We start from the raw sequence: 25832 nt of genomic DNA on the forward strand, positions 1-25832 counted from the left end.
GGAGGAGAAAAAGCCACCAACTAGCGCTCTGCTGTTCCCTGGTGACTTTCCCAACACCATTTACAAAGGTCACTGCCTGAATAAACAATGTCCAAGGGGCCGACACTATTCCCATAAGTCCCTTGCAGGGTATCTATTTGCACAGGAGGCTATCAGTTCTGTCACATTCCTGGACATCCCACGTCGAAGGCAGCGTGGCTGAAAATAAACTATAGGCATCCTGTCTGTTCTTTCTCCAAGGCAGCCTCTCTGCTCAATTCTATTGGTTCCTTGAAGGAAAATGCTCCCAGGGGGCAGGAGACACAAGAGAAACATATGAGATGGGCTCAGTGAAGGCCAGATCTTGTGTTTTTTTTTTTTTTTTTTTTTTTTGGTGGTGTTGTTTTGTTTCTAGTTTTGTACATTGAGGCATCTTTCACCAAGCACAAACATTTTAATTATATTTTAAAATATTTTTAAATTTATTTGTGGAAGGGAGGGAAAGGAGCAAGAAAAAGAGAGACAGGAGAGAGAGAGAGAGACGGAGAGAGAATGGGTATGCCAGGGCCTTTTGCCACTGCAAACAAACAGTAGACACATATACCATTTTGTGCACCTGTCTTTACATGGGTACTGGGGAATCTAACCCAGGCTATCCAGCTTTGCAAGCAAGTGCCTTTAGCCAGTGAACACTCTCTCCAGCTCCTGAACAATATTTTGTAAAAAAGGTATGCTATTTGGAGAGAGGCAGTCTCATAACAGACTAAAAATATGACCTAGCCCTCAGTAGATGTTTGCCTTCAAGCCAAGAGGGTAAGAAAGGAAAGAGGGAGCTGGGCCTGGTGGTGCCCACCTTTAATCCCAGCACTTGGGAGGCAGAGGTAGGAGGATCGCTGTGAGTTTGAGTCCACCCTGAGACTACATAGTGAATTCCAGGTCAGCCTGGGCTATAGCAAGTCCCTACCTCAAAAAAGCAAAAAACAAACAAACAAACAAACAAAAAGAGACAGGAAAGGGGGAAAGGGAAGGAAGGAGAAAAAGAGAAGAAATAAGAAAAAATATCAATCCAATTCAGCACTGTCAAGCTGTCGAGTTTAGCAATGGAGACTACGTGGTGAAAGGGTAATGGAGTGATAAAATGTGTCCTCAGAGTGGGGCGGCAGGACCATGTGCTTGGCTATTAATCCGACCTGGATTCCAGTCTAGTCTCTGCTGCTTAAGTGCTACATGATTTTGCATGTGTGCACACATGTGCATATGTGCTTGCCATGTGTTCAAGTCTGTGCCTGTGGCTCCATGTCCCCATTCCTGTGTGTGCCTGGATATGAATGAGTACAAATGTGTATGTATGTATATGTATGTATATGTGTGTGTGTGTGTGTTTGCAACTCAGGGTCACATAACATTTCCACCTTCAAAATAGAAGAAATAATACAATCCTAATGTGATTGCTTTGGCTTTGTGCTTTTGCCTTTGAGGCCGAGACTCGTGTAGCCCAGGCTGGTTCCAAACTCACCATGTAGCCTGCCGGGGTCACAGGCATTCGCCACCACACTGTTTATGCGGTGCTGCCCAGGGTTTCCTACATGCTTGCTAGGCACTTTACCCAGTGAGCTATCTCCCCAGCGTGATTGTTTTGAGGACAAAATGAAGTGCCATGTATTCAGGGCCTGGTAATCTCTTCTTATGAATTATCTGTGACATTAGAAGGGAGTTGCTAAGAATCTCTGATTTATTAGTTTTAAGTGCATGGTAACTGTGGGTATAGACCTGGGGAAAATTAAGGGTGAAAGAGACATGGGCAAGTTTTGAGGATAGAGGAAGAAGAAAGAGTAAGAAGTGGAGAAGCTGGAATATGGGAGGGTAAGGAAGTGACTAAAGGCACACCACCCAGGAGGACTTGGATGAATGGGGTTCTTTCAAGTGAAGACTCAGAATCAGGGCAGCCAATGTGACAGAGGAAAGAATGTGGCTTTGGAGGAGGCTGGTAGAGTTTGAATCCCTGCTATAAAAGTGACTATTTGTAAAAAAAAAAAAAAAAATTAAAGCAAGGAACTAAACTTTATATCTGACATTCCAATTTGCTGGGATTAAAGGTGTGCACCACTTAACCTGGCTAACCTGAATCCTTGTTCTTGGTCTCTTTGGTTTCATCTTTCTCAGCTCCTCATTGGAGCAACTGAGCCTGTGTTCATGCCCCTGTACAAGAATGTGGCTCCACAGAACAGCAGAGAATGGCCACTTCGGTTGTTTGTGCCTGGTTACTGGATCTAGTCTCATCGAGCAGCGCCTGTGCCAGACGGTTAGTTAGTATCTAGGCACTAATCACCAGTACGCTGGAAGGAAAAGCATCTGAAGTCTTACCAAGTTGTTTCTAGGTGCCCAAGCCCTGATTTGAAAGAAGAGGATTAAAATATGGGGAAAAGGATTTTTTAAAAAAAATTATATTTATTTATTTGAGAGAGGGAGAGAGAGAGAGAGAGAGTCAGATAGAGAAAGAATGGGCATGCCAGGGCCTCCAGCCACTGCAAACGAACTCCAGACGCATGAGCCATCCAGTGCATCTGGCTTCCTTGGGTCCTGGGGAAAATTGAACCTGTGTTCTTTGCTTTGCATGCAAGTGCTTTAACCGCTAAGCCATTTCTCCAGCCCAGGGAAAGGATTGTTTGGCACTAGAAATAAAGAAAGCAAACTATTCTTTTTCTATAGAAAAGAGAGGAGAAGCTGGGCATGGTGGCACATGCCTTAAATCCCAGCACTTGGGAGGCAGAGGTAGGAGGATCGCCATGAATTTGAGGCTACCCTGAGACTACATAGTGAGTTCCAGGCCAGCCTGGGCTAGAGTGAGACTCTACCTTGAAAGAAAAGCAGAACAAAAGCCAAAAATAAAAAACCAACCAACAAACAAAAAAAGAGAATGAAAGAATGAATGAAAAGAGATAAGAAGAACAATGGAAGGAGTCTGGAATTAGTTTGTTTTGAATATAAAGTGGTGTTTCTTGGACATCTGGATTTATGGTCATGGTTCATGCCTGAAACTTCCTTTTGTGATTTATGTCCAGGACTTTATCCACTTTATTACTGAACTTAAAAAATCACTTTTCCGAAAGGACATTTAGACTAGAAATAGCCATTTAGGAGACAATCTAGGTCACATTTATAATAATCTTAAAAATATATTTTATTGATTTATTTGCAAACAGAGAGAGAGAGAGAGAGAGAGAGAGAGAGAGAGAGAGAGAGAAAATGGGTACACCAGGCCTCTTGCCCCTGCAAATGAACTCCAGATGTATGTACCACTTTGTGTATTTACCTACCTTTACATGGGTACTGGGGAATTGAACCTTTGCCTTCAGTTTTTATATGCAAGTACCTTTAACTGCTGAGCCATCTCTCCAGCCCTATAACAATCTTTTTTTTGTTTGTTTTTTTTGAGGCAGGATCTCACTGTAGCCCAGGCTGACCTGGGATTCACTCTGTAGTCTCAGGGTGGCCTCAAACTCATGATGATCTTCTTATCTCTGCTCCTCAGTGCTGGGATTAAAAGTGTTCATCACCACACCACCCTGTAACAATCTTGTAAGCAATAATTCAAACTTTCTTCACTATGCCTCACTATGGAATAAGCAGGAACAGACAGTCTAGAATTAGAGGAGTTATGTCCCAGAAAGAAGGACATTCTAAGCATCAAAGATTTGCCTCAGTGACATAATTAACTTGTGATTTGTAGAACTGAAATAGTTCCTCTCCTTTCCACATGTCTGTCTCTTCTTATCCGATCTTCTTCCCCATCCACATTTCCTCCTACATTAAGTACAGAAACAAGGTTAAAATCACTGCAATTTTAATTATTGCTGCTTGTATTTTACTTATAGTTTGAGTTCAGATTATCCTCCATTTTATTCCCCATCAAGGATCAGATTTTATTTTGGAAATGGATATGCAAAAAACTTGAAAACTTGTGGAAACTCACTCTGGAATTTCCCCGGACATGATTTAGAGGCCGATTGAGGGAAGGGCTGTATCTTCACCGTTGGAGGCTTGTTGCAGTTTGGCTGTGAGAAGATGGGAAAATTGGCTTCAGGAAGAGGAAGAACTTCACCTGTTCTCAGCGGAGGGAGCCGGTAAACATAGCCAATTTGTCTCCAGTGGAAAGGAAAGTGTCTTCTACCTGGAATTCTTTCCCCTGAGTGATCATGTGGTGGGCCATGGCCACGATGATGTTGACCATCGAGTTCTTGGCAATTGGGGGGTGGGTCACAGGGTCCATAGTCATAGAAATCATGCCCATGGGGACTGTGCCCATGAGGATAGTGTCCATGGGGATGATGTTTATGGGAATGGTGCCCATGTGGATGGTGCCCATGGGGATGGTGTCCATGGGGATGGTGTCTATGAAATTTATGCCCATGGGGATGGTGTCCATGGGGGTGGTGCCCATGGGGGTGGTGTCCATGGGGATGGTGTCCATGGGGATGGTGTCCATGGGGATGGTGCTCCCTACAACTATGATTATGATGGGGTCTATGGGTCTCATTAGTGCCAAAAAAGGGGTGATGACATCTTGATCCCGGTTGGGGCAACGGTGGAAGAGTTCCTTGTTGAAATGGTGGTTTGCCCAAGTTATCTTCTTCTGCCACTGGAGATGAGTACCCAAGTTCATGCGTCTTGTGGGGATGATGATGACCTCTGGATCCACTGGGCTTATGTGGATGCTTGCCAGCAGAAGAATCCTTGTGACTACCAGAGTGGTGGGGCTGACCCCAGTGAGGTTTCACATTACTGATGTTTCTGTGTTCCTGATAAAAGGAAGCAGGGCGCTAATGTCACTATGTAACACAAAGAGACCTTAGATACTTAGCTTAACTTTGAACAGAGGCTCACAAAGCTTTGAAGTTCACAAATCAATTTTAAAAACAGGGTCTCAAATATTTATCTAGCTAAGTCACATTTTAACTTATTTTTTATATAGTTTATTTATCTACAAGAGGGTAGAAAGAGAGAGAGAGAAGGTCAGAGAGAGAGGGAGGGAGAGAGAGAGAGAATGGGCACACCAGGGCCTCTAGCCACTGCAAACAAGCTCTAGGTACATTGTGCTACATTGTGCATCTGGCTTTATGTGGGTACTGAAGAATTGAACCTGGGTCCTTAGGCTTTACAAGCAATAATCTTAACCACTAAGCCATCTCTCCAGCCACATATATATATGGCTGGAGAGATAAAATATATATATATGTATGTTTTAAATATTTTTAAGCTGGTTGTGCTGGCACACACTTTTAATGCCAGAACTCAGGAGGCAGAGGTAGAAGGGTTGCTATGAGTATCAGGCCATCCTGGGACTACAGAGTGAGTTCCAAGTCAGCCTGAGCATTGTAGGACCTTACCTTGAAAAAAAAATTATTTACTAGCTCAAAAAACAAACAAACAAGAAATTATTTACTTGAGAGAGATGAGTGTACCAAGGCCTCTTGCTACAGCAAAAGAATGCCAAATGCATGTACCACTTTTTATATGGGTACTGGGGAACTGAACCCAGGCTGGTAGGCTTTGCAAGCAAGTACCTTTAACCAATGATCCATCTCCCCAGCCCCCAAATCACATTAAAAAATTTGCTTTAAAACTTTTAAAAAAATTCTTATTCATTTATTTGAGAGAGAAAGAGGAAGAAGGGGAGAGACAGAAAGGGAGAGAGAGAGAGATTGGGCATGGCAGGGCCTCCAGCCACCTAAAATGAACTCTAGACACATGTACCACCTTGTGCATCTTATGTGGGTTCTGGGGAATTCAACGTGAGTCCTTAGGCTTTACAGGCAAAAGCCTTAACAGCTAAGCCCCAAATCACATTTTTATCACAAACAGAAACTATCATCTAATACCATCATCATTTCTCCCAAGAAATGATATTTTGATAATTTTATACTAAGAATGGTCCTTTGAAGGGACTATGGACTGTTTAATGAAAATTTTTATTATCCTCACTTTTCTCCTTTCAACATAAAGTAATGAAACTCTATTACGGAATGGCACCTGTAGTTGATCAAAATTTAGAAACCTGACGTTTCATGACTGATACTCCCAACGGAGCCCTTAGGCTTAATGATATAACATTCTTCACTTCCAGAGGTGAACATTTAGGCTCCTAACTCTCCTTGTTTCCACTTTTAAAAAAATTATTATTATTATTATTATTATTATTATTATTTTTAAATTTTTTATTTATTTATTTGAGAGCGACAGACACACAGAGAAAGAGAGAGAGAATGGGCGCACCAGGGCTTCCAGCCTCTGCAAACGAACTCCAGACGCGTGCGCCCCCTTGTGCATCTGGCTAACGTGGGACCTGGGGAACCGAGCCTCGAACTGGGGTCCTTAGGCTTCACAGGCAAGCACTTAACTGCTAAGCCATCTCTCCAGTCCCTTGTTTCCACTTTTGACTCATTTGTTTCTTGTTGAGACAGGGTCTCAAGATGTAGCTCTTGTCCTGGAGCTTGCAGCCTCCTGAGTGTTGGGATTATAGTTGTGTGCCACCAGACGGACAAACTTTAACTTAATGAAAAATAAATTTGGGTGAGGCATATGGTTCCGTGGGAAAAGTTTTTGCCACACAAACAGGAGGACCTGATTTCCAGTTGCCTGTACCCATGTAAAATGCTGGGCATAGTGGTGCATGGCTGTAGGAGGCAGAGGCTCCGGATCCCTGAAGCTCACTGGCTAGCTACTGTAACCAAATCCGTGAGCTCTAGGTTCAATGAAAGGCCCTGCCTCAATGGGTAAGATGGAGAATGATTGAGGAAGACATGCGACATTGACCTCTGACCTCCACATGTGCACACATGCATGCAGATCTGCACACACAGGTATGCATACCCATATATGAACATGCATACATACATGTATGACACACACACACGCACACACACAAATCTGTGGAGCCTATCTCTTCTCTCTCTTTCATAATACTGTGAGGAATATCTTTACAATAGCATAAAGATTTCTAGGACAGATGTAAAATATTATTTTGTATTAAAAAAAATTTTTTTTGAGGTAGCGTCTTATTCTAGTCCAGACTGACCTGGAATTCACTATGTAGTCAGTCTCAGGGTGGCCTTGAACTCATGGCAATCCTCCTACCTCTGCCTCCCGAGTGCTGGGATGAAGGGCATGTGCCACCATACCTGGTTTATGTCTTATTTTATATGCTTTTGCATCACAAATGTAATACTAATTCATTCTCCTTAGGTTTATGGGCTAATATTTAAATAAGTACAAAGTTTCATCATTGGCATCCTGAATACAAGGACCATTCCAGATTCATACAAGATTTATTGAGTAGGTCATCATTTTACTTTTCTGTCAAATCTTATTCCTCTCCAATACTTGTAAAAAGTTATATTTTTTGGTGTCATACTAGCAACTACCTAACTACAGTTCTTTTCTAAGGGGCTATGTTCTCTCTCTCCCTCTCTTGTGCTTCTTTATTTCCTCCCTCCTCACTCTTTCTCTCACTCACGCACAGTCTTAAGAACCAACTCAGTCTGGCCCGGCTTATGACAAAGGCCTCTCAGTTAACCCACCTTAAAGTCGAAGACTTCACAATTTATGCCAATGTCTTTTGGAGTCTCCAAGTCAGAGGCTCCTACCTCATAGGACAAATCTGCACGGCAGAACCCAAAGACCTACAAAGGAGAGATGTCTGTTAGTGTGAGTGTGCATGTGTGTGCACGTGCATGTGTGCATGCACAAGCAAACCTGGAGATGTACAGGCTTCCAGTAAAGCAAAGCTTTAGCAAAATCAGAGCAACCAGGTGTGGTGGCGCACACCTTTAATCCCAGCACTTGGGAGGCAGAGGTAGGAGGATTGCTGTGAGTTCAAGGCCACCATGAGACTACATAGTGAATTCTAGGTCAGCCTGGAGTAGAGCAGGACACACACACACAAAAATCTTCTCCAGTTACTCAAAAATCTTTCACAGCAATGCCTGGGGAAAGCCCAAGTTGCAGAGCGTCTACAGTTCTCTTCCTGAGCGTCACCAGCAGGGTGCAGAGATGAGGGTGTCATGTCATGGCCACCTTGCCTTTATGCCAATGCTTCTGCTCTAGAGACCAGGGCTGCCTGATCTTTGACAAAAATTCCAAAGATCCTCATTGGAGAAAAGACAGCCTCTTCAGCAAATGGTGTTGGGAAAACTGGATATGTATCTGTAGAAGGTTGCAAATAGATCCTTCTCTCTCTCCATGCACAAGAATTAAGTCCAAATGGATCAAAGACCTTAACATCAGACCAGAAACTCTGAAACTGCTAGAGGAAAAAGTAGGGGAAACCCTTCAACATATTGTTATTGGCAAAGACTTTCTGACTACAACCCCAATATCTCAGGAAATAAAACCACGGATCAACCACTGGGACCTCATGGAATTACAAAGCTTTTGTATGGCAAAGGACACTGTGAATAGAGCAAAAAGGCAACCTACAGAATGGGAGAAAATTTTTGCCTGCTATACATCTGACAGAGGATTAATATCTGGGACATACAAAGAACTCAAAAAATTAAATATTAGGAAATCAAATAATTCAATTAAAAAATGGGCTATGGAACTAAATTGAGAGTTCTCAAAAGAAGAAATACAGGGCTGGAGAGATGGCTTAGTGGTTAAGCACTTGCCTGTGAAGCCTAAGGACCCCGGTTCGAGGCTCAGTTCCCCAGGTCCCACGTTAGCCAGATGCACAAGGGGGCGCACGTGTCTGGAGTTCGTTTGCAGAGGCTGGAAGCCCTGGCGCGCCCATTCTCTCTCTCCCCCTCTGTCTTTCTCTCTGTGTCTGTCGCTCTCAAATAAATAAATAAAAAATAAAAGAAAAAGAAAAAAAAAAGTTCCAAGGCCATAATATGTAAAAAAAAAAAAAAAAAAAAAAAAAAAAAGAAGAAATACAGATGGCATATAAACACCTAAAAAAATGTTCTACATCCCTAGTCATCAGGGAAATATAGATTAAAACTATGTTGAGATTCCATCTCACTTCTGTCAGATTGGCTACCTTCATGAAAATAAATGATCCTTCTACAGTGTTGGTGGGAATGTAATCTGGTCCAGCCATTGTGGAAATCAGTGTGGAGGTTGCTGAGTCAGCTTAAAAATAGATCTACCATATGACCCAGCTATAGCACTCCTAGGCATATCTCCTAAGGACTCATCTCACTACCTTAGAGATACTTGCTCAACCATGTTTGTTGCTGCTCTAGTCACAACAGCAAGAACATAGAACTAGCCTAGATGTCCCTCAACTGATGAGTGGATAATAAAGATGTGGCACATTTACATAATGGAGGTCTACTCAGCAGTAAAGAAAAATGAAATTATGAAATTTGCAGGGAAATGGATGGATCTGGAAAGTATTATACTTTAGGAGGTAACCCAGGCCCAGAAAGCCAAGTGTCACATGTTCTCTCTCATCTGTAGATCCTAGCTACAGATGATTGGACTTCTGTGTGAGTAGGAATAAAACTATGTAGCCAGTAAGCTAGAAAGGAGATATAAAGGGAATAGAAAGGCAGGGAGGGGGGACTTAATAGAATGGTATTGTATATATGTAAGTAGAAGAACAGATTACTAGGGGTGAAAAGGCCTAAGTGAGGTCAGGGGAAGAGATTGAGTAAAGGAAAGGTGGAGGGAAGGCTAATCAAAATCTAAGAGGATATAAATTAGTCATATGAAAATCTACTTTTTTGGACAATGGAACACTCAGAAGCCATTGATTGTTACTAAAAAGTTTTCAGTGCCAGGAATGGAATACCTTCCTGTGAGTTATTGGCCAGTGAGGCCCTGATATCCCCGAAAACATTACAGGCCATTGCCAAGGCCCTTGGTTTCCCACCAGGAATAGATGGTAAGACCCTATTGCTAAAGACTCCACATACTCAGGCAAGGTCACTGAGAAACCCTCCTGGAGCTGAGCTGAAAACCTCCTCCATGTAGACCAGCTGACAGAAAGCGGGATGAAGCCATTCTGCGTGCAGTTCAATAGGAGAGAGATAAATCACCAATGATTTACCCAACAGTTGACACTGCAAGACTTATATTTGGCCAGTCAGGTCCAATGAGCCAACAGATGCAATAGTGGCACATCTGTTATGGGGAAAACCAAATGCCCTCTAATTGGACTGGAGGCCCTCTCCATGGGAGGGAACACATCCCTGATACTGAAAACCTACAACAGGGGTGGTCATGAGCCCTAGGGGTGTAATGTCTGCTGCTGCCTGGCTAAATGTTTATACTATGCTCACCAAACTGCCCAGTAAGCATTTCTCTTAATGTTCATATCCATATATTAATGCTACTCTCTCTTCTCTTTTCAGATGGCTGTGACCTTGGGATGACTCAGAAGGCACTGTGGTGCTGAGAAGAAGTGATAGAGGAGTGCTCAGCCCTGAAACATCTCTATCACACCTTCCAAGGTTCAGGATCCACTGCAGAACAGGTGGAAGAAGAAAGAATGTAAGAGCCAAAGGAAGGGTAGGACTCCTTACAATGTGTTCCTCCAGATACAAAATGGCATGGCTATCCATGACCTCACATTGCCTGACACTACCTACACAAGACCCTCATAATAGGGGGAAAAGATGATGACATCAAAATATAAGAGAGAGTAATTGAGGGGGGAGGGGATATTATGGAGAGTGGAGTTTCAAAGGGGAAAGTGGGGGAGGAATTACCACTGGATATTGTTTCCAATTATGGAAGTTGTCAATTAAAAAGAAAAAGAAAAGATAAGTTTGTATGGAGCCTGGCACTATGTCTATTGGCCTGACTGGAAGTGTAAAGGCCACAATTAATTGGTATATATGTACTCCAGAAGCCCTTAAACCCAGCTGTTAAAGGACAAGAAGATAAAGCTTTTCTAGATAAAGAAAAAAAAAATGCATTGCATCTCTCCATACAGATTTGGAGTGAGACAGAGCCATGTTAATTGTTGCTTTACCATTTACTAGCAGTGTCAGTTTAGACAAATCATACAAAATTCCTGAAACTCAGTCTTTGTAAAAGGAGTATAGTACTATCTGCCCACAGACTATCAACAGTGTAACGAATGAGAGAAGGCTATAAAACACCTAGCTCCGAGCTTCCTCTCTGGCCCTCATGATTCTGCCCAGGGTTGAGATTACCACAAAAGATGAAGAGGTTGTTGGGGATAGGCTGAGGAGAAGGAACTGTCTTTTCTGGTGACTTATGAGCAGGAATCTAGTACTGATTCAGGTGGAAATTGGAACAGTTAGAAAATGAAATAATAAATGCTTCCTCTCTTCTGTCCAGGGAGTATTGCTGGTTAAAACTCAGAAAAGCAGGGCATGGTGGTGCATGCCTTTAATTCTAGCACTTGGGAGGCAGAGGTAGGAAGATTGACGTGAGCTTGAGGCCAACCTGAGACTACATAGTGAATTCCAGGTCAGCCTGGCCCAGAGTGAGACCCTATCTCAAAAAAAAAAAAAAAAATCCAGATGTGGTGGTACATGCCTTTAATCCCAGCACTCTAGAGGCAGAAGTAGAAGAATCACATGAGTTTGAGGTCACCCTGAGACTACATAGTGAATTCTAGGTCAGCCTGAGCTAGAGTGAGACCTAGAAAAAACAAAAAACCCCAAAAAACTCAGAAAAATTATGGACTTGAAGTCAGAATGAGTCTTGTATCCTAGCATTTTCTGGCTAAGAAGGCTTAGGTAAGTGTTCAAAATGATAGCCTTCTTGTCTCAGGGAAATGAAGGCAGATGTTTACATCTCCTCAATGGATGTTGCAGTCAACTGTACATCGCTGGTGGAAAACACCCAACCAAGAGCAGCTTGTGGGAGGAAAGAGTTTATTTTGGCTTACAGATTCCATGGGAAGCTCCATGATGGCAGGGGAAAATGATGGCATGAGCAGAGTGTGGACATCACCCCCTGGGCAACATAGATGGACAATAGCAACAGGACAGTGTGCCAAACACTGGCAAGGGGAAACTAGCTATAATACCCATATAAGCCTGCCCCCAACAACCTTAGGAGGCTTTAATCCCCAAATTGCCAATCAGTTGGGGACCTAGCATTCAGAACACATAAGTTTATGGGGGACACCTGAATTAAACTACCATAGTGGGGTTGTCATGAGGCCCCTACCAGGCAATGACATATGTGGAAGCATTTTGTAAACTTGAAGGCCCAAGTGGATTGTCACTGTTTTCATTGCTATGACCAAATGTCTAAGAAGAAACAATTCAAGGGAAGAAGGGTTTATTTTGGCTCATATTTGAGGGGATAGTTTACCATGCTAGGGAAGGCACGGCAGTAGCAGCACAAGGTGGTTGGTCACATCACATTCACAGCCAGGAAGCAGACAGAGTTTAACAGTTATGCTCCCCTCACTTTCATGAATGAGACCATGCCATCCACATTCAGGATGGGTCTTTCTCACTTGGCGAAAGCTCTCTGGAGACACCTTCACAGACTTGCCCCAAGGTGTGTCTCCTAGGTGATTCCAAATCCACCAAGCTGGCAATGGTGCAGAACCATCTTGTCTCATAAATGTGTGGTATTAGTAGGATCATCCATCAGGTGATGGATTGATCTGTGAATGACTAGGGAAGATATCCCACTGGACTGGGCATAGGAAGGTCTGGATTCTAATCTTAACTCAGCTGTGAACCTTGGCAAGACCCTTCCTTTGTTGAACCTCAGTAACTTCCTCACTTGACACATGGCATCTCTGTGGGTGTCAATAAAGTGAATGGAAGAAAGCAAGTGGTATGCAGGGTCTTAATATAAGATGCTTACTGGTTTTTGCTAAGCTTTTAATCACAATAGGTTTTTAAAACTCTCAATTTTAGGGGCTTAGCAGTTGAGACATTTGCCTGCAAAGCCAAAGGACCCAGGTTCAATTCCCCAAGACCCACATTAGCCAGATGAACAGGAGTTTGTTTGCAGTGACTGACTGGAAGCCCTGGTGTGTTGATTCTCTCTCTCTCTCTCTCTCTCTCTTTCTTATTCTGCCTCTTTCCCTCTTTCAAATAAATAAATAAAAATAAAACATTTAAAAAGAATCTCAATGTTAGCCAGGCATGGTGGTACTTACTTGTTTTAAATTCCAGCATTCAGGAGTCTGAGGTAGGAGGATCACTATGAGTTTGAGGCCAGCCTGAACTACAGTGTAGTTCCAGGTCAGCCCAGGTTAGAGGAAAACCCTACTTTGAAAAAACAAAAACAGAAGAAAAGAAAACCCTCAAGTTTAAGAACATATATATATATATATATATATATATATATATATATATATATATATATGTCATGGCTAGTTTAAAACCATATACTCCAGATTCTTTTTAACTTTTCTGTGCCTTAGTTTTTTTTTTTTTTATTTTTATCTGCAAAGCAGGGACAATGAGAATACCTACCTCCGAGGGCAGTGTGGGTGTTAATAATAAGGTAACATATGCATGAAGCACCTGCACTTTCTAAATGATAGTCTTTCAAAGTCATATACTCACTGTATAGTGTTTAGAGAAATGATGTGCAGAGCAGTTCCTCACAGAGAAGTCCAAATAGTAATTGGTTCTTTCCCCTCCTCTCTAGAACAGAAGAAATCAGCATAGTCTCAGAAGCATAAAAAGGTGGGGGAAGGGCTGGGCAGGCTAAAGCACTTGTTGCTCAGGCATAAGGATCTGAGTTCAGATCCCTAGGACCCACATAAAACACTAGGCATGGAGAACACATGTCCATAGTCCCAGGACTGGAGAAGTGGAGATGGGAGGACACCCAGGCCTGGCTGGCTGTCTTGTCTAGATGAATCCGTGGGTTCTGAGTTCAGTGGGAGGCCCTGTCTTAAAATAAGGTGGACAGCAAGCCATGTGGCGTGGTGCAAGCCTTTAATGCCAGCACTAGGGAGGCAGAGGCAAGAGGATTGCTATCACTTCTAGGCCAGCCTGAGACTACAGAGTGAGTTGCAGGTCAGCCTGGACTGGAGTGAGACCCTACCTCAAAAATACATAAATAAACATACAGAAGCATTGTGAGAAAAATTCTTCTTCTTGAGTCCTAGCTTTTCCTTCTCAGAGGTACTATCATCATTGGCTTGTCATGTTTCTCTTTCTGGGTTTTTCCATCATCTCAGAATACACAGAAATTTAAGTGCTAACTATAAATGGGCTCATATGGTATTATTCAGCCACCTGATTTTTCCCTTAGCAATAGTCGTGAAACCTTACTAATGTGCATGGGTCCACACCATTTCTTTTTTCTTTTCTTTCTTTTCTTTTCTTTTCTTTTCTTTTCTTTTCTTTTCTTTTCTTTTCTTTTCTTTTCTTTTCTTTTCTTTCCTTTCCTTTCCTTTCCTTTCCTTTCCTTTCCTTTTCTTTTCTTTTCTTTTCTTTTCTTTTCTTTTCTTTTTTTTCGAGGCTAGCCCAGAATTAACTACGTAGTATCAGGCTGGCTTCAAATTCACAGCTATCCTTCTACCACTGCCTCTCAAATACTGGGATTAAAAGCATGCACCACCATGCCCGGCCCACATGCTTCTTTATAGCAAGTAACTTGTATGCATTCCAGTGCTTACATCCACCATACTCTAATTAACTTTGCATTTTCAGAACACATGGCAAACATTAACTAGCTGTTCTATAAGATAACACTGGTTGGGAGGCTCTAGAGCTTTTGGTCTGTGAGGCAGGGAACTTTCTAGCTCCAGCTACACTAGTGGGCATAGGGAACTTGCTTTTCTGAGCCTTTGTTTTCTATCCTAATATAACATTCTAATTTCTCACACAAGCCTAATATGCTCTTGTCTTTCCTCCTCTCCTGTGGGATTTTCCTTCTCCTCTGTTTTAATTGGTTACTTGAGAGCAAGAGACAAGGAGAGAGAGAGAGAGAGAGAGAGAGTGAGTATGGTGCCCCAGTGCATGTGCATCTGGCCTTACATGGGTGCCGGGGAATCAAACCTGGGCTGTCAGGCTTTCGGGTTTGAAGCAAGTATCTCTAACCACCGAGTGATCTCTCCAGCCCTGATTTTTCTTTCTTCTTTGTCAGATAGTCTCTACATTCATACTCCGCTACGTCTGAAAACCACAGACTTGCAGGAGAGCAGCTCTGCGGTACCTGCTGTCTATCTGTCTATCTGCTACTGATCCTTAAAGGCTGAAGCAATGGAGAAGGCAGCTGACCGGGCAAAGCAGGTTGGGGAGGGCATCTCGCGCAGTTCACATCTGCCAGGCTGAGGTCTGGTGGAGACTCACCGCTCTTATAACTCTCTCCACTTGGTCCACTCTGAAAGAGGTAAAATCGCCATTCTCCCTTTTGTACTTGTCAAGGGCTCTCTCAGCTTGTTTTCTGTAGGGCTCTGTATCCTCAAAGAAGTCGAAGAGCACAGGGCTGTCTTTAGTGTTGCTCAGGGCTGAGGAGACTAGAGAGAGAAGGAAAATGGCACTGCCGTACGTACAAGGTCAGAAACAGCAAGGTCGGTGTTGAGACACTATGGCCACGTGAATATGATGCCAAGGATAGCAGTAATCTCCATTTTACAGAACTAAGCTCAAGGAATTACGTTCAAGGCCAGTCAGCCAATCAATAGCTAGGCTACACCGCTGATCTTTTTCTATTCCTTGTGATCTCTAGTCATGACGACCACTTCCTATCACCACCGCTCAAACGTGCTAATATGTTTCGTTGTTGTTGTTTTGGGGTCTTGTTGTTTTCAAGGTAGGTTCTCACTCTAGCCCAGGATCATCTGGTACTCTGTAGCCCCAGAGTGGCCTCAAACTCAGTGACCCTCTTATGTTTGCCTCCCAAGTATTAGGCATGCTTCCCCCACAACTAAAAGTGCTAATACTTTAATGAACCCCTCTGTCCTTACCAAGGAGAAAGCAGCATCTTAAACACAGAATCTTTCTTTCCTCTCCCTTCTCTCTTTTTGTCTCTACTCACTTTCTCCCTCCCTTTCTCCACCCTTCCCTGCCATCCTCTTTTTTCCTTTCTCCATCTCATCCTTCCTCCCTCTCCCCTGTCAATAGGATCTTACTATGAAGGCCAGACTGACCTTAAGAATGCATGGGGGCTGGAGAGATGGCTTAGTGGTTAATCGCTTGCCTGTGAAGCCTAAGGACCCTGGTTTGAGGCTCGATTCCCCAGGACCCACGTTAGCCAGATGCACAAGGAGGTGCATGCATCTGGAGTTTGTTTGCAGTGGCTGGAGGCCCTGGTGTGCCCATTCTCTCTCCCTCTCTCTATCTGCCTCTTTCTGTCCCTCTCTGTCTCTCTCAAATAAATAAACAAAAATTAAAAAAAAATTAAAAAAAAAAGAATGGGAGAGACTTCCTCTTCCACTTTAAAAAAAAAACAGAAAAAAAAAAAAAGAATGCATGGGGTTGGACAGATGGTTTAGCGGTTATGGTGCTTGCCTACAAAGCCAAAGGACTCAGGTTCAATTCCCCAGAACCCACGTAAAGCCAGATGCACAAAGTGGCACATGTGTCTGTCTGGAGTTTGTTTGTAGTGGTTAGAAGCCCTGACGTGCCCATTTTTTCTCTGCCTCTCTCTAATAAATAAAATAATAAAAAAGTTAAAAATGTATGGTCCTCCTGTCTTGGCCTGTTGAGTGTTGTGGCCATAGGCTACACTGCCATGCCTGACTTCAACCATTCCTTAAGGCAGCCTTCCATAGTATAGAAGTGGTTTGGTTGTTGACTCTGCTGAGTCATGTTGAGATTTGCCATTTAAAAATTTTTGTTTTGTTTTGTTTTTCAAGGTAGGGTCTCACTCTAGCCCAGGCTGGCCTGGAATTCACTATGGAGTCTCAGGGTAGCCTTGAACTCACGGCAATCCTCCTACCTCTGCCTCCCGAATGCTGGGATTAAAGGTGTGTACCACCATGCCTGGCTTAAATATTTTATTTATTTATTTATTTGAGAGAAAGAAAGAATCAGATAGAGAGAATGGGTACACCAGAGGGTCTTGCCTTGCAAATGAATTCCAGATGCATGCACCACCTTGTACATCTGGCCTACATGGGTCCTGGGGAATTGAACCTGGTTCTTTTGGCTTTGCAAGCAAGTTCCTTAACCACTAAGCCATCTCTCCAGCCTGAGATTTGCCATTTTTTAAAGAAATTCAGTGACAATTCTTTTGGAAAAAATAAATTAGAAGAGGATGGACTTTGGAGTGGACACTTGAGGTAGACCCATGTCTTAATTGAACCTTGGTTGTATGTATGAAGCCACATTTTGAACCTCTGCCAGCCCCAATTATTTTATCTCCAAAACACACAGTTCATAATATTTACCTTATAGCCTTATTCAAGATTAAATGCGATCATGAGTAATATACAGAGTAACATATGACTGCTTTGTAAACTGTAGAGGAATACATAACTTAAATGTTGAAGTCAGTACTTGCTGAGTGTTCTGCCTTCTGCATCGATCATCTTATTTGCTGCTAATAAAAATCCTAGGAGTAGGCATAGTGACGCTCACCTTTAATACTAGCACTTAGGAGGCAGAGGTAGGAGGATCACCATGAGTTCAAGGCCACCCTGAGGCTGCATAGTGAATTCCAGGTCATCCTGGGCTAGAGCGAGACCCTACCTCAAAAAACAAAAAGTAGGGCTGGAGAAATGGCTTAGTGGTTAAGCGCTTGCCTGTGAAGCCTAAGGATCCTGTTTGGAGGCTCAATTCCCCAGGACCCACATTAGCCAAATGTACAAGGGGTGCACATGTCTGGAGTTTGTTTGCAGTGGCTGGAGACCCTGGCGCTCCCATTCTCTCTTTCTCTCTCTCTACCTCTTTCTCTGTCTGTTGCTTTCAAATAAATAAATAAATAAAAATAAACCAAAAAAATTCAACAACAACAACAAAATATCCTAAAGCTAATGCTACAATTACCCACATTTTACAAGTGAAGAAAGCTCAAAGAGGTTAAATAACTTGCTCCCCAAGTCACAATTATTTGTGAGGAAGAAAAATCAGGGGTGACAGAGGTTCAATGATATGGCTTCAGCAATTCAGCCAAAGCACCATGGAGACATAACTTGATCAAGTGACTAATAAGTACGTGACAGGGTGAGGATTCAAACTCAAGCAGGTCTAACCTCACAATGTATGTCTTACAATGATGTTCTGCTGCCCCCTGTCAATCTCTATGTCTTTTCTTTTCTTATAGTTATTTATTTTTGAGGTAGAGTCTCGCTGTAGCCCAGGCTGACCTGGAATTCACTATGCAGTCTCAGGGTGGCCTCAAACTCATAGTGATCCTTCTACCTCTGCCTCCCCAGTGCTGGGATTAAAGGCATGTGCCACCACGCCCAGCTTTAATCTCTATTTCTACACATTAACTTTCTTTAAAGAAGATGTACCAATAACAGGAGAAAATTGTCCCCTTTCTATTCTCAGAAGAGTCAGTAATAATGGAAACCATGAGGGCAGGGACTGTTTCTGATGTACACCATGGTAGATATTATGAATAGCACTGTATGACTGAGTTCTATGTTAATCTAGAATTTAGTAGCACTTTAATAGACAACCATACCAGAACTTGTGGTGCAGTTGAAGTCATTCACTCTAAGATCTTGAGATTCATTTGAATATCTCGTGGCTATTACCTTGCACTGCCCGATCACCTGTAAGAAAGAGGGAATTAAGTTTCCACTCCTTCAGGTGGCATATGAAGGAAGGAAAACATGATGCAGCGCCGTGTTACTTAAAGGGTGTTGGGGCGGAGGAGATGAAAAGACGGCTCACTTACGATGCCCAGGACCCACGTGGATGGGACCAGGTAGCACAAGCATGTGTAATCTCAGTGTTCCTATGGTGAGGTGAGAGGTGGAAACAGAAGAGCCCCCGGCAGCATGCAGACCAGCCAGCCTGGTGAATGCGGCAGTGAGCAAGAGGCCCTGCCTCAAAATCAGGTGGAAGGCAAGGAGCAACACCCAAGATGATCCTGACCACCACACATATACCATAGCATGTATAAGCACGCACAAAGGCAAAAAATATGAATTTGGTGTTTTCTTCATCAGTCTTGTCTCAGAACCTGCCTATCTTAGTCTGCTCCATAGGCTGCATACTATGGGCATCTAAAGCCCTTACAAGAACAAGTAAGAGACTGTTTAAATGGACCATGACCAAACATTTTCAAAGGAAAAACATTAAGTACCCTAGGTATGCAAAATTCTCCTGCCGTGAAGTGAAAGCTTATGTCTGCACTCCTGTGTCTTTGTGCTGTTCATGTGTGGGAAGGGACTGGTGGTAGGGTAGCCAGGATCATAGCAAGACATATGCTTCCCTGCAGCATGTACACACACACACACACACACACACACACACACACACACACACACACACACATTTCATTTATTTGCAAGCAGAGAGAGATAGAAGAGAGACAGCCACACAGCCACTGCATACAGACTATAGATTGCATGCGGCACTTTGTGTATCTGACTTTACATGGATTAACTGGGGAATCGAATCCAGGTCATTGGATGCTGCAGGCAAGTGTCTTAACTGCTGAGCCATCTCTACAGCTCAGCTAGTCTCTTTAGACCCTCCTGTAATGGGACCAGTCTTCATGGCACTCAGTTACAAGCTTCTAGACTGTGAGGGATGAACACTGTCAGAATCCATCTACTCCAACCCTCTCCTCTTCTTTCAGAGTTGAGGAGACAGAAGTCTAGGGATGTTGGGTGAATTTCCTAAGGATTCACAGCTGATAATGCTACGCTATACTAAAGGACCATGGGCCCTGATGATTTATGTTGACCTGGGTCTGTAGGATGGCTCTCAGGAGCGCTGTTCATAGTGAACACAAGAAGCTTCTCCTGCCGCATTAGCCCAGCATGTAACTCCTCTGAGAGCACAGTGGATGGAAGGGAAGAAGGAAAAGTGAAGGAGAATGGTACTCAGTTACTTACTATATCTGATGGCCTTCTAGAAACATCTGAATAACAGTCATCCTGGGGTTTCATGGATAGAATCCAACAATCAGATTCTTTTACATCCAAGGCTAAGTAGTAGACTGTTGCAGAGCCCTGAGGAATGCCAAGAAAGGAACAGGTCAGTAGGATGCCCAGAAATTGGTATGTGTGCCTGTCTGTCTGTCCTTGTAGGGTAGGACAGAGGTAAACATGACCCTCCATATTGTTTTGTGGGAAGTTGAGGTAGGGTCTTGCTCTAGCCCAGGCTAACCTGGAATTCACTACGTAGTCTCGGGCTGGCTTCAAACTCACAGTGATCCTCCTACCTCAGCCTCCTGAAATGCTGGGATTAAGGACGTGCACCAGACCTTTTTTATTTTGAGCCAGGGCTGTCAATCTAGAGCTCACTAATTTGGCTGAACTAGTTATCCAGTGAGCCCTCAGGACCCTCCTGTCCCACCTTCCTAGAGCTGGGATTACAGGCCCACACACATCTGGCTTTTATGTGGTTAATTGTGACCCAAACTCAGGTCCCCATGTTTCTACTGCAAGCATTTTACCAACTGAGCTCTCCTTATCCTCAGACTTGTTTGTTTATTTATTTATTTATTTTTCTCTTTTCGAGGTAGGGTCTCACTCTAACTCAGGCTGACCTGGAATTCACTATGTTGTCTCCATGTGGCCTTGAACTCATGGCAATCCTCCTACCTCTGCCTCCCAAATGCTGGATTAAAGGCGTGCGCCACCATGCCTGGATATTTATTTATTTGTTTTAATAAAAGTAATCCTTTTTCCTTCCCTCTCCCTCTTCTTAGAACAGGATCTCATTGTGTAACCACATAGGCTAGCTTGGAGTTCATGGTCCTCCTTCTCCCTCCCTCCTCCCCTGCTGATGAGATTCCAGGCAGCTGGCGGTCTCTTTACTTCTTAAACAGAATTCCTACTCTTATCCAAATCTTTGCAGCTGTCCTGTCTTTGTGTCATTTGACCTACATGTTGACATCAGTAGTAGAACTCAAGTTCCTCTTAAACAGTTGTTCCTACTTGAAACATCCTAATGCTGATTGACTGGTGGAGTTTCTGTAACTGTGGAGAAATGGAAAATTACAGATTCAGAGCCAAATTATTTAGACTCTCTCTCTCTCTCTCTCTCTCTCTCTCTCTCTCTCTCTTTTCACTCTAGCCCAGACTGACTTGGAATTCACTGTAAAGCCTCAGGGTGTCCTCAAACTCACAGCGATCCTCCTACCTCTGCCTCCCGAGTGCTTGGATTAGAGGCATGTGCCACCACGCCCAGCTTTATTTAGACTCTTTAGTAGTTATGCATTGCCCACCTCTGTGTCTGACCTTGTGATTATCAGGGTGAGATCTTTTTGGAATGTGCTAACAGACCACCAACCCAACAGGTAAGAATGTCACCAGATAGCATTGGAGGCTCCAGGCAGAGATCCTGCCTCTTTGCTGTAACCTGTCTCCATGATGTTTTCATTAATGCATTTAAAAAGTACCTTGGTCTATGACCTTCTATTGTTCTATAATTATAAAAACTTCATGATGGGCTGGAGAGATGGCTTAGTGGTTAAGCGCTTTCCTGTGAAGCCTAAGGACCCCAGTTCGAGGCTCAATTGCCCAGGACCCACATTAGCCAGATGCACAAGGCAGCGGACGTGTCTGAAGTTCGTTTGCAGTGGCTGGAGGCCCTGGCGCGCCCATTCTCTCTATATCTGTCTCTTTCTCTCTCAGTCTGTCGTTCTCAAATAAATAAATAAAGATGAATAACAACAACAACAACAAAAAACTAAACAACAACAACAAAAAAAAAACCTGCATGAGCTGGGTGTGGTGGCGCATGCCTTTAATCTCAGCACTCAGGAGGCAGAGGTAGGGAGGCCACCCTGCAACGACATAGTGAATTCCAGGTCAGCCTGAGCTAGAGTGAGACCCTACCTCAAAAAAAAAAAAAAAAAAAAAAAAAAAGCTTCATGAAATTGTTTTTTTTTTTTTAAACAAATCTCTTTTTTTTTTTAATTTTTTATTTATTTATTTGAGAGCGACAGACACAGAGAGAAAGACAGATAGAGGGAGAGAGAGAGAATGGGCGCGCCAGGGCTTCCAGCCTCTGCAAACGAACTCCAGACGCGTGCGCCCCCTTGTGCATCTGGCTAACGTGGGACCTGGGGAGCCGAGCCTCAAACCGGGGTCCTTAGGCTTCACAGGCAAGCGCTTAACCACTAAGCCATCTCTCCAGCCCCATGAAATTGTTAACATGTTGGAACATGTAATTTGAGATACCTTGGGTCATGGTTACTCACATTTGGCTCCAGAATAAGCTATCTTCTATTCCCTTTGAGCTGAGGGAGAACTGTGTGTTTTGACTTGACTTGACAGTTATTTCTGAATGTCCTTAAAAAAAATTGCAAGGAGAGGGAGAGAGAGAGAGAATGAATGGGTGTACCAGGGCCTCTTGCCACTACAAAGGAACTCCAGACACATGCGCCACTTTGTTCATCTGGCTTATGTGGGTCCTGGGAATCAAGACGAGGCTGTCAGGTTTTGCAAACAAGCACCTTAACTGCTGCGCCATTTCAGCGCAGGTGTTCAAAGCACAAGCCTGGATGACATGTCAACAGCCACAGCACCTTCCCCAATCTGTGTCTGTGGTCCGCTCCTCTCGCTCAGCTCTACTCCTGAATTCGGATTTCCTACCTTGATTTTAACTTTCCTGCAGATAAATCTGTTTTCTTAGCTTTTCTCTACTCTGTGTTTGTCAGTGACATTAGTTATTGCCTAGGGTTATGGCTTTAAAAATGTAAATCACTTGGGTATGGTGGCTCACTCCTATAATACCAGCACTCAGAAGGGTGGAGAGTTCAAGATTTGCCTGGGCTACATTGTGAGACCTTGTCTTAAAAATAAATAGCTCACTCTATAGTCCCAGGCTGGCCTTGAACTCACAGAGATCCTCCTATCTCAGCCTCCTAATTGCTGGGATTAAAAGGCATGAGCCACCACATCCAGTTAAATATTTAAAAATAACTAGTAAAGGGCTGGAGAGATGGCTTAGTAGTTAGGCGCTTGCCTGTGAAGCCTAAGGACCCTGGTTTGAGGCTCGGCTCCCCAGGTCCCACGTTAGCCAGATGCACAAGGGGGCGCACGCGTCTGGAGTTCGTTTGCAGAGGCTGGAAGCCCTGGCGCGCCCATTCTCTCTCTCTCCCTCTATCTGTCTTTCTCTCTGTGTCTGTCGCTCTCAAATAAATAAATAAAAAATTTAAAAAAAAAACTAGTAAATAAATAAATAGGGCTGGACGGATGGCTTTGAGATTAAGGTGTTTGCCTGCAAAGCCAAAGGACCCAGATTCTAGTCCCCAGGACCCATGTTAGCCAGATGCACAAGGGGGTGCACGCGTCTGGAGTTTGTTTGCAGTGGCTGGAGGCCCTGACACGCCCATTTTCTCTCTCTCTCTCTCCCTCTTTCTCTGTCAAAACAATATAAATAAACAAAAATAAAAAAAAAATATTTAAAAAACAAATAAATGTGATTAAAGCACAAGGGAAAATTGTAAATCAACTTTGGTTTCCACCATGTTCTTTGCTTTGACTATTCATTAACCAGGCTGAATGGTCTCTTTGAAAAATGCATCTCATGTTTATTCATCATTTTCTAGAATTAATTTTATTCATCTGCAATGTGCAAGAGAGGGATAAGGACAGAGAATGAATGTGCCGGGGCCTCTAGCCATTGCAAGTGGACTCCTGATGCTTGTGCTACTTCCTGCATCTGGCCTTTACATTGATACTTAGGAATCAAACCCAGATCGTTGGGCTTTTCAGGCAAGTACCTTAAGTGCTGAGCCATCTCTCCATCATTTTTCATATATATATTCCTATATATCACATATGTATTCATATATATATATATATATATAATTTTTAAAGATTTATTTGCAAGCAGAGAGAGAGAGAGAGAAGAGAGACAGACAGAGGGGGGAATAAGCATGCTAGGGCCTCTAGCCATTGCAGATGAACTCCAGAGGCATGTGCCACTTTGTGCATCTGGCTTTACATGGGTACTGGGGAATTGAGCTCTGATTGCTAGCCTTTGTAGGAAAGCACCTTAACCACTAAGTCATCTCTCCAGCCCCTACTCATCATTCTTACTGCTTTAATTCCCACTCCTGGGACTGGTCCTCATTTCTTCATTGCTGCACACCTGAAGCAGGTCCCTAGCTCATATCTCTGTCACCTGCCTCCACTCCCCAGGCACATTGTATCCCCTCCCCTGACCTTTTTAGTCTGCCTCTCAGGAGTAGCACTGTGTTTCCTCCTCCTCCTCTTCTGTTATTTAGCACTGTTTCTTTATCCTGTGTCCTACACATGGAGCACAGAGCTTGGAAGGGACGGATTGTCATCCAATTGTTTGTTGGATCTTAAATCCCTGAATTCCTATTTTTTGCATTTTGCAGTGCCATCCTCTTCCTAATCCTTTAAAAGATGTAAATTGTTGTGCTTGGCTTCTTTAGTAGCGCGTAATCTGACCTTCTTTATTTCAATCATTTATGTAGCAAATATGTGGGTTATATCATTGTCATTATTACTATTGTTGGGGAAGAAATCAGCACCTTTCCCCAGTTCCTGAGAGCCCACCAAATCCACTCAAAATAAGCATATAATCTAAGAAATGATGGGTTTTCCTATTTTATGATAAGCCCACCATCTCTCTTCCAAATTCACACTGAACTCTGGCCTCTCTAGAGCTCACCTTGAACTTCTGGACCCCTCTACCTGCTTATTCAATGACTTCTTAACTTCTCATTCCCTGGTCACTTAGAGGTGACATGCCTGGCATTCACATGGAGAGACTTACCCACAGGCCTTTTTCCTAGTCAAATCCTACCCATTCTTCAGATCAAGGAATCCTTCTCGCATCCAATCTTAACAGACCTCATTAAATTCCTCCAGGATCTTTTGCATGTATGCAATCACTAAATTTGTCCCATTTTACATAGCTGGCCTTTGTGTTTCAGTAGACTATTATTTCCATGAGGCCCACAGTTAATTCTAGTTTACTTCTCAAACTATTTAGCATTTCTCCGGGTTCAACCTGAGTGCTTGTAAGAACCTACAGACTAACTCATAGTTAATGAACAGGCCAATAACAAACATTAGTTTGAAGGCGAAAGCAACCATCCAGAGCAGCCCCCAAAACTAAACAGAAAGCCATGACCAAACTCATTAGTTGTGCAAAACAGGAGGCTGAGGGATCACAGTCCCATTTGCCCTTCATACACGGTCTCCCAACTCAGCTGTGCCACTGGCCATTTCTCACCACTGTGTCCAAGTGGGCATCAGCAACCCGCAGCAGCTGGAAAAGGTAGCCATTCCTCCGCCCTTTATTGACCAAGTCTAAAGCCTTCTCAGCCACAGGCCCTGTCGCGTCACAGTCGGTGGGACTCACGGCACTTGAGGGCTGCAGTGTGACCCAAAGCAGCGCAGCCGTGAGCATCTTCATTGTGCCCATCCATCCTGTGCCGGGCTGTACCATAGCAGAGGATTTTACGGTGAATGGCTCTCACACACATACACAAACAATTCATTAGCAGTCTTTATAGATTTTTGTTGTATAACTAGGGACGGATCACCTTGACCCCTGGTTCAAATATCCATCAACAGTCTGTAAATGATTAGTGGCTCCTTGGGACAGAACCACTGGTGAGTGGCTAATAAGGTGATCTGAATAAATCTCGTTATTCCTAGTAGGTAGCAGATCCAGAATGTGTGATTGTTTTTTTCTTTTGTGTGTGTGTGTGTTTTAACCCTAAGCACTGCCTCTGTGCTGTGGGTGCTGGCTTGGGTTCGAGGTAATTTTCCTTCTGTCTGTCTGTCTCACTTGGAAATCTGTACATCATCTGCCTCTATGGCTTATGACACC

General features: G+C 43.4%; 1 protein-coding gene across 3 annotated transcripts; it reads right to left on the reverse strand.

Annotated features, from left to right (window-relative positions):
• Positions 1-3425: 3425 nt before the first annotated feature.
• Positions 3426-25470, reverse strand: Hrg (histidine rich glycoprotein). Of its 3 annotated transcripts, none has more exons than XM_045150658.1 (7): positions 25233-25470; positions 19901-20017; positions 18517-18607; positions 15234-15400; positions 13494-13574; positions 7557-7658; positions 3426-4778 (listed from the first exon to the last, which is right to left on the reverse strand). In XM_045150658.1, the coding sequence occupies exons 1-7, from the start codon at positions 25443-25445 to the stop codon at positions 3903-3905; spliced, it is 1647 nt and encodes a 548-aa protein (XP_045006593.1). In that variant the 5' UTR covers positions 25446-25470; the 3' UTR covers positions 3426-3902. The 3 variants fall into 3 exon arrangements, with proteins under 3 accessions (XP_045006593.1, XP_004654353.2, XP_045006595.1); XM_004654296.2 differs by having other exon boundaries at positions 25230-25470; XM_045150660.1 differs by lacking the exon at positions 13494-13574 and having other exon boundaries at positions 25230-25470.
• Between the last annotated feature and the right edge of the window lie 362 nt (positions 25471-25832).

Source organism: Jaculus jaculus, chromosome 5 (assembly GCF_020740685.1).
Source record: "Jaculus jaculus isolate mJacJac1 chromosome 5, mJacJac1.mat.Y.cur, whole genome shotgun sequence".
Taxonomy (NCBI): Eukaryota; Metazoa; Chordata; class Mammalia; order Rodentia; family Dipodidae; genus Jaculus; species Jaculus jaculus.

Coding starts and splice junctions, on each gene's coding strand:
- Hrg (XM_004654296.2), bottom strand. CDS start 25,445: ATGGTACAGCCCGGCACAGGATGGATGGGCACAATGAAGATGCTCACG. Junction 18,608..19,900: donor CTAGAAGGCCATCAGATATA/GTAAGTAACTGA, acceptor TCTTTCTTACAG/GTGATCGGGCAGTGCAAGGT. Junction 7,659..13,493: donor ATTTCTCTAAACACTATACA/GTGAGTATATGA, acceptor TCTCCTTTGTAG/GTCTTTGGGTTCTGCCGTGC.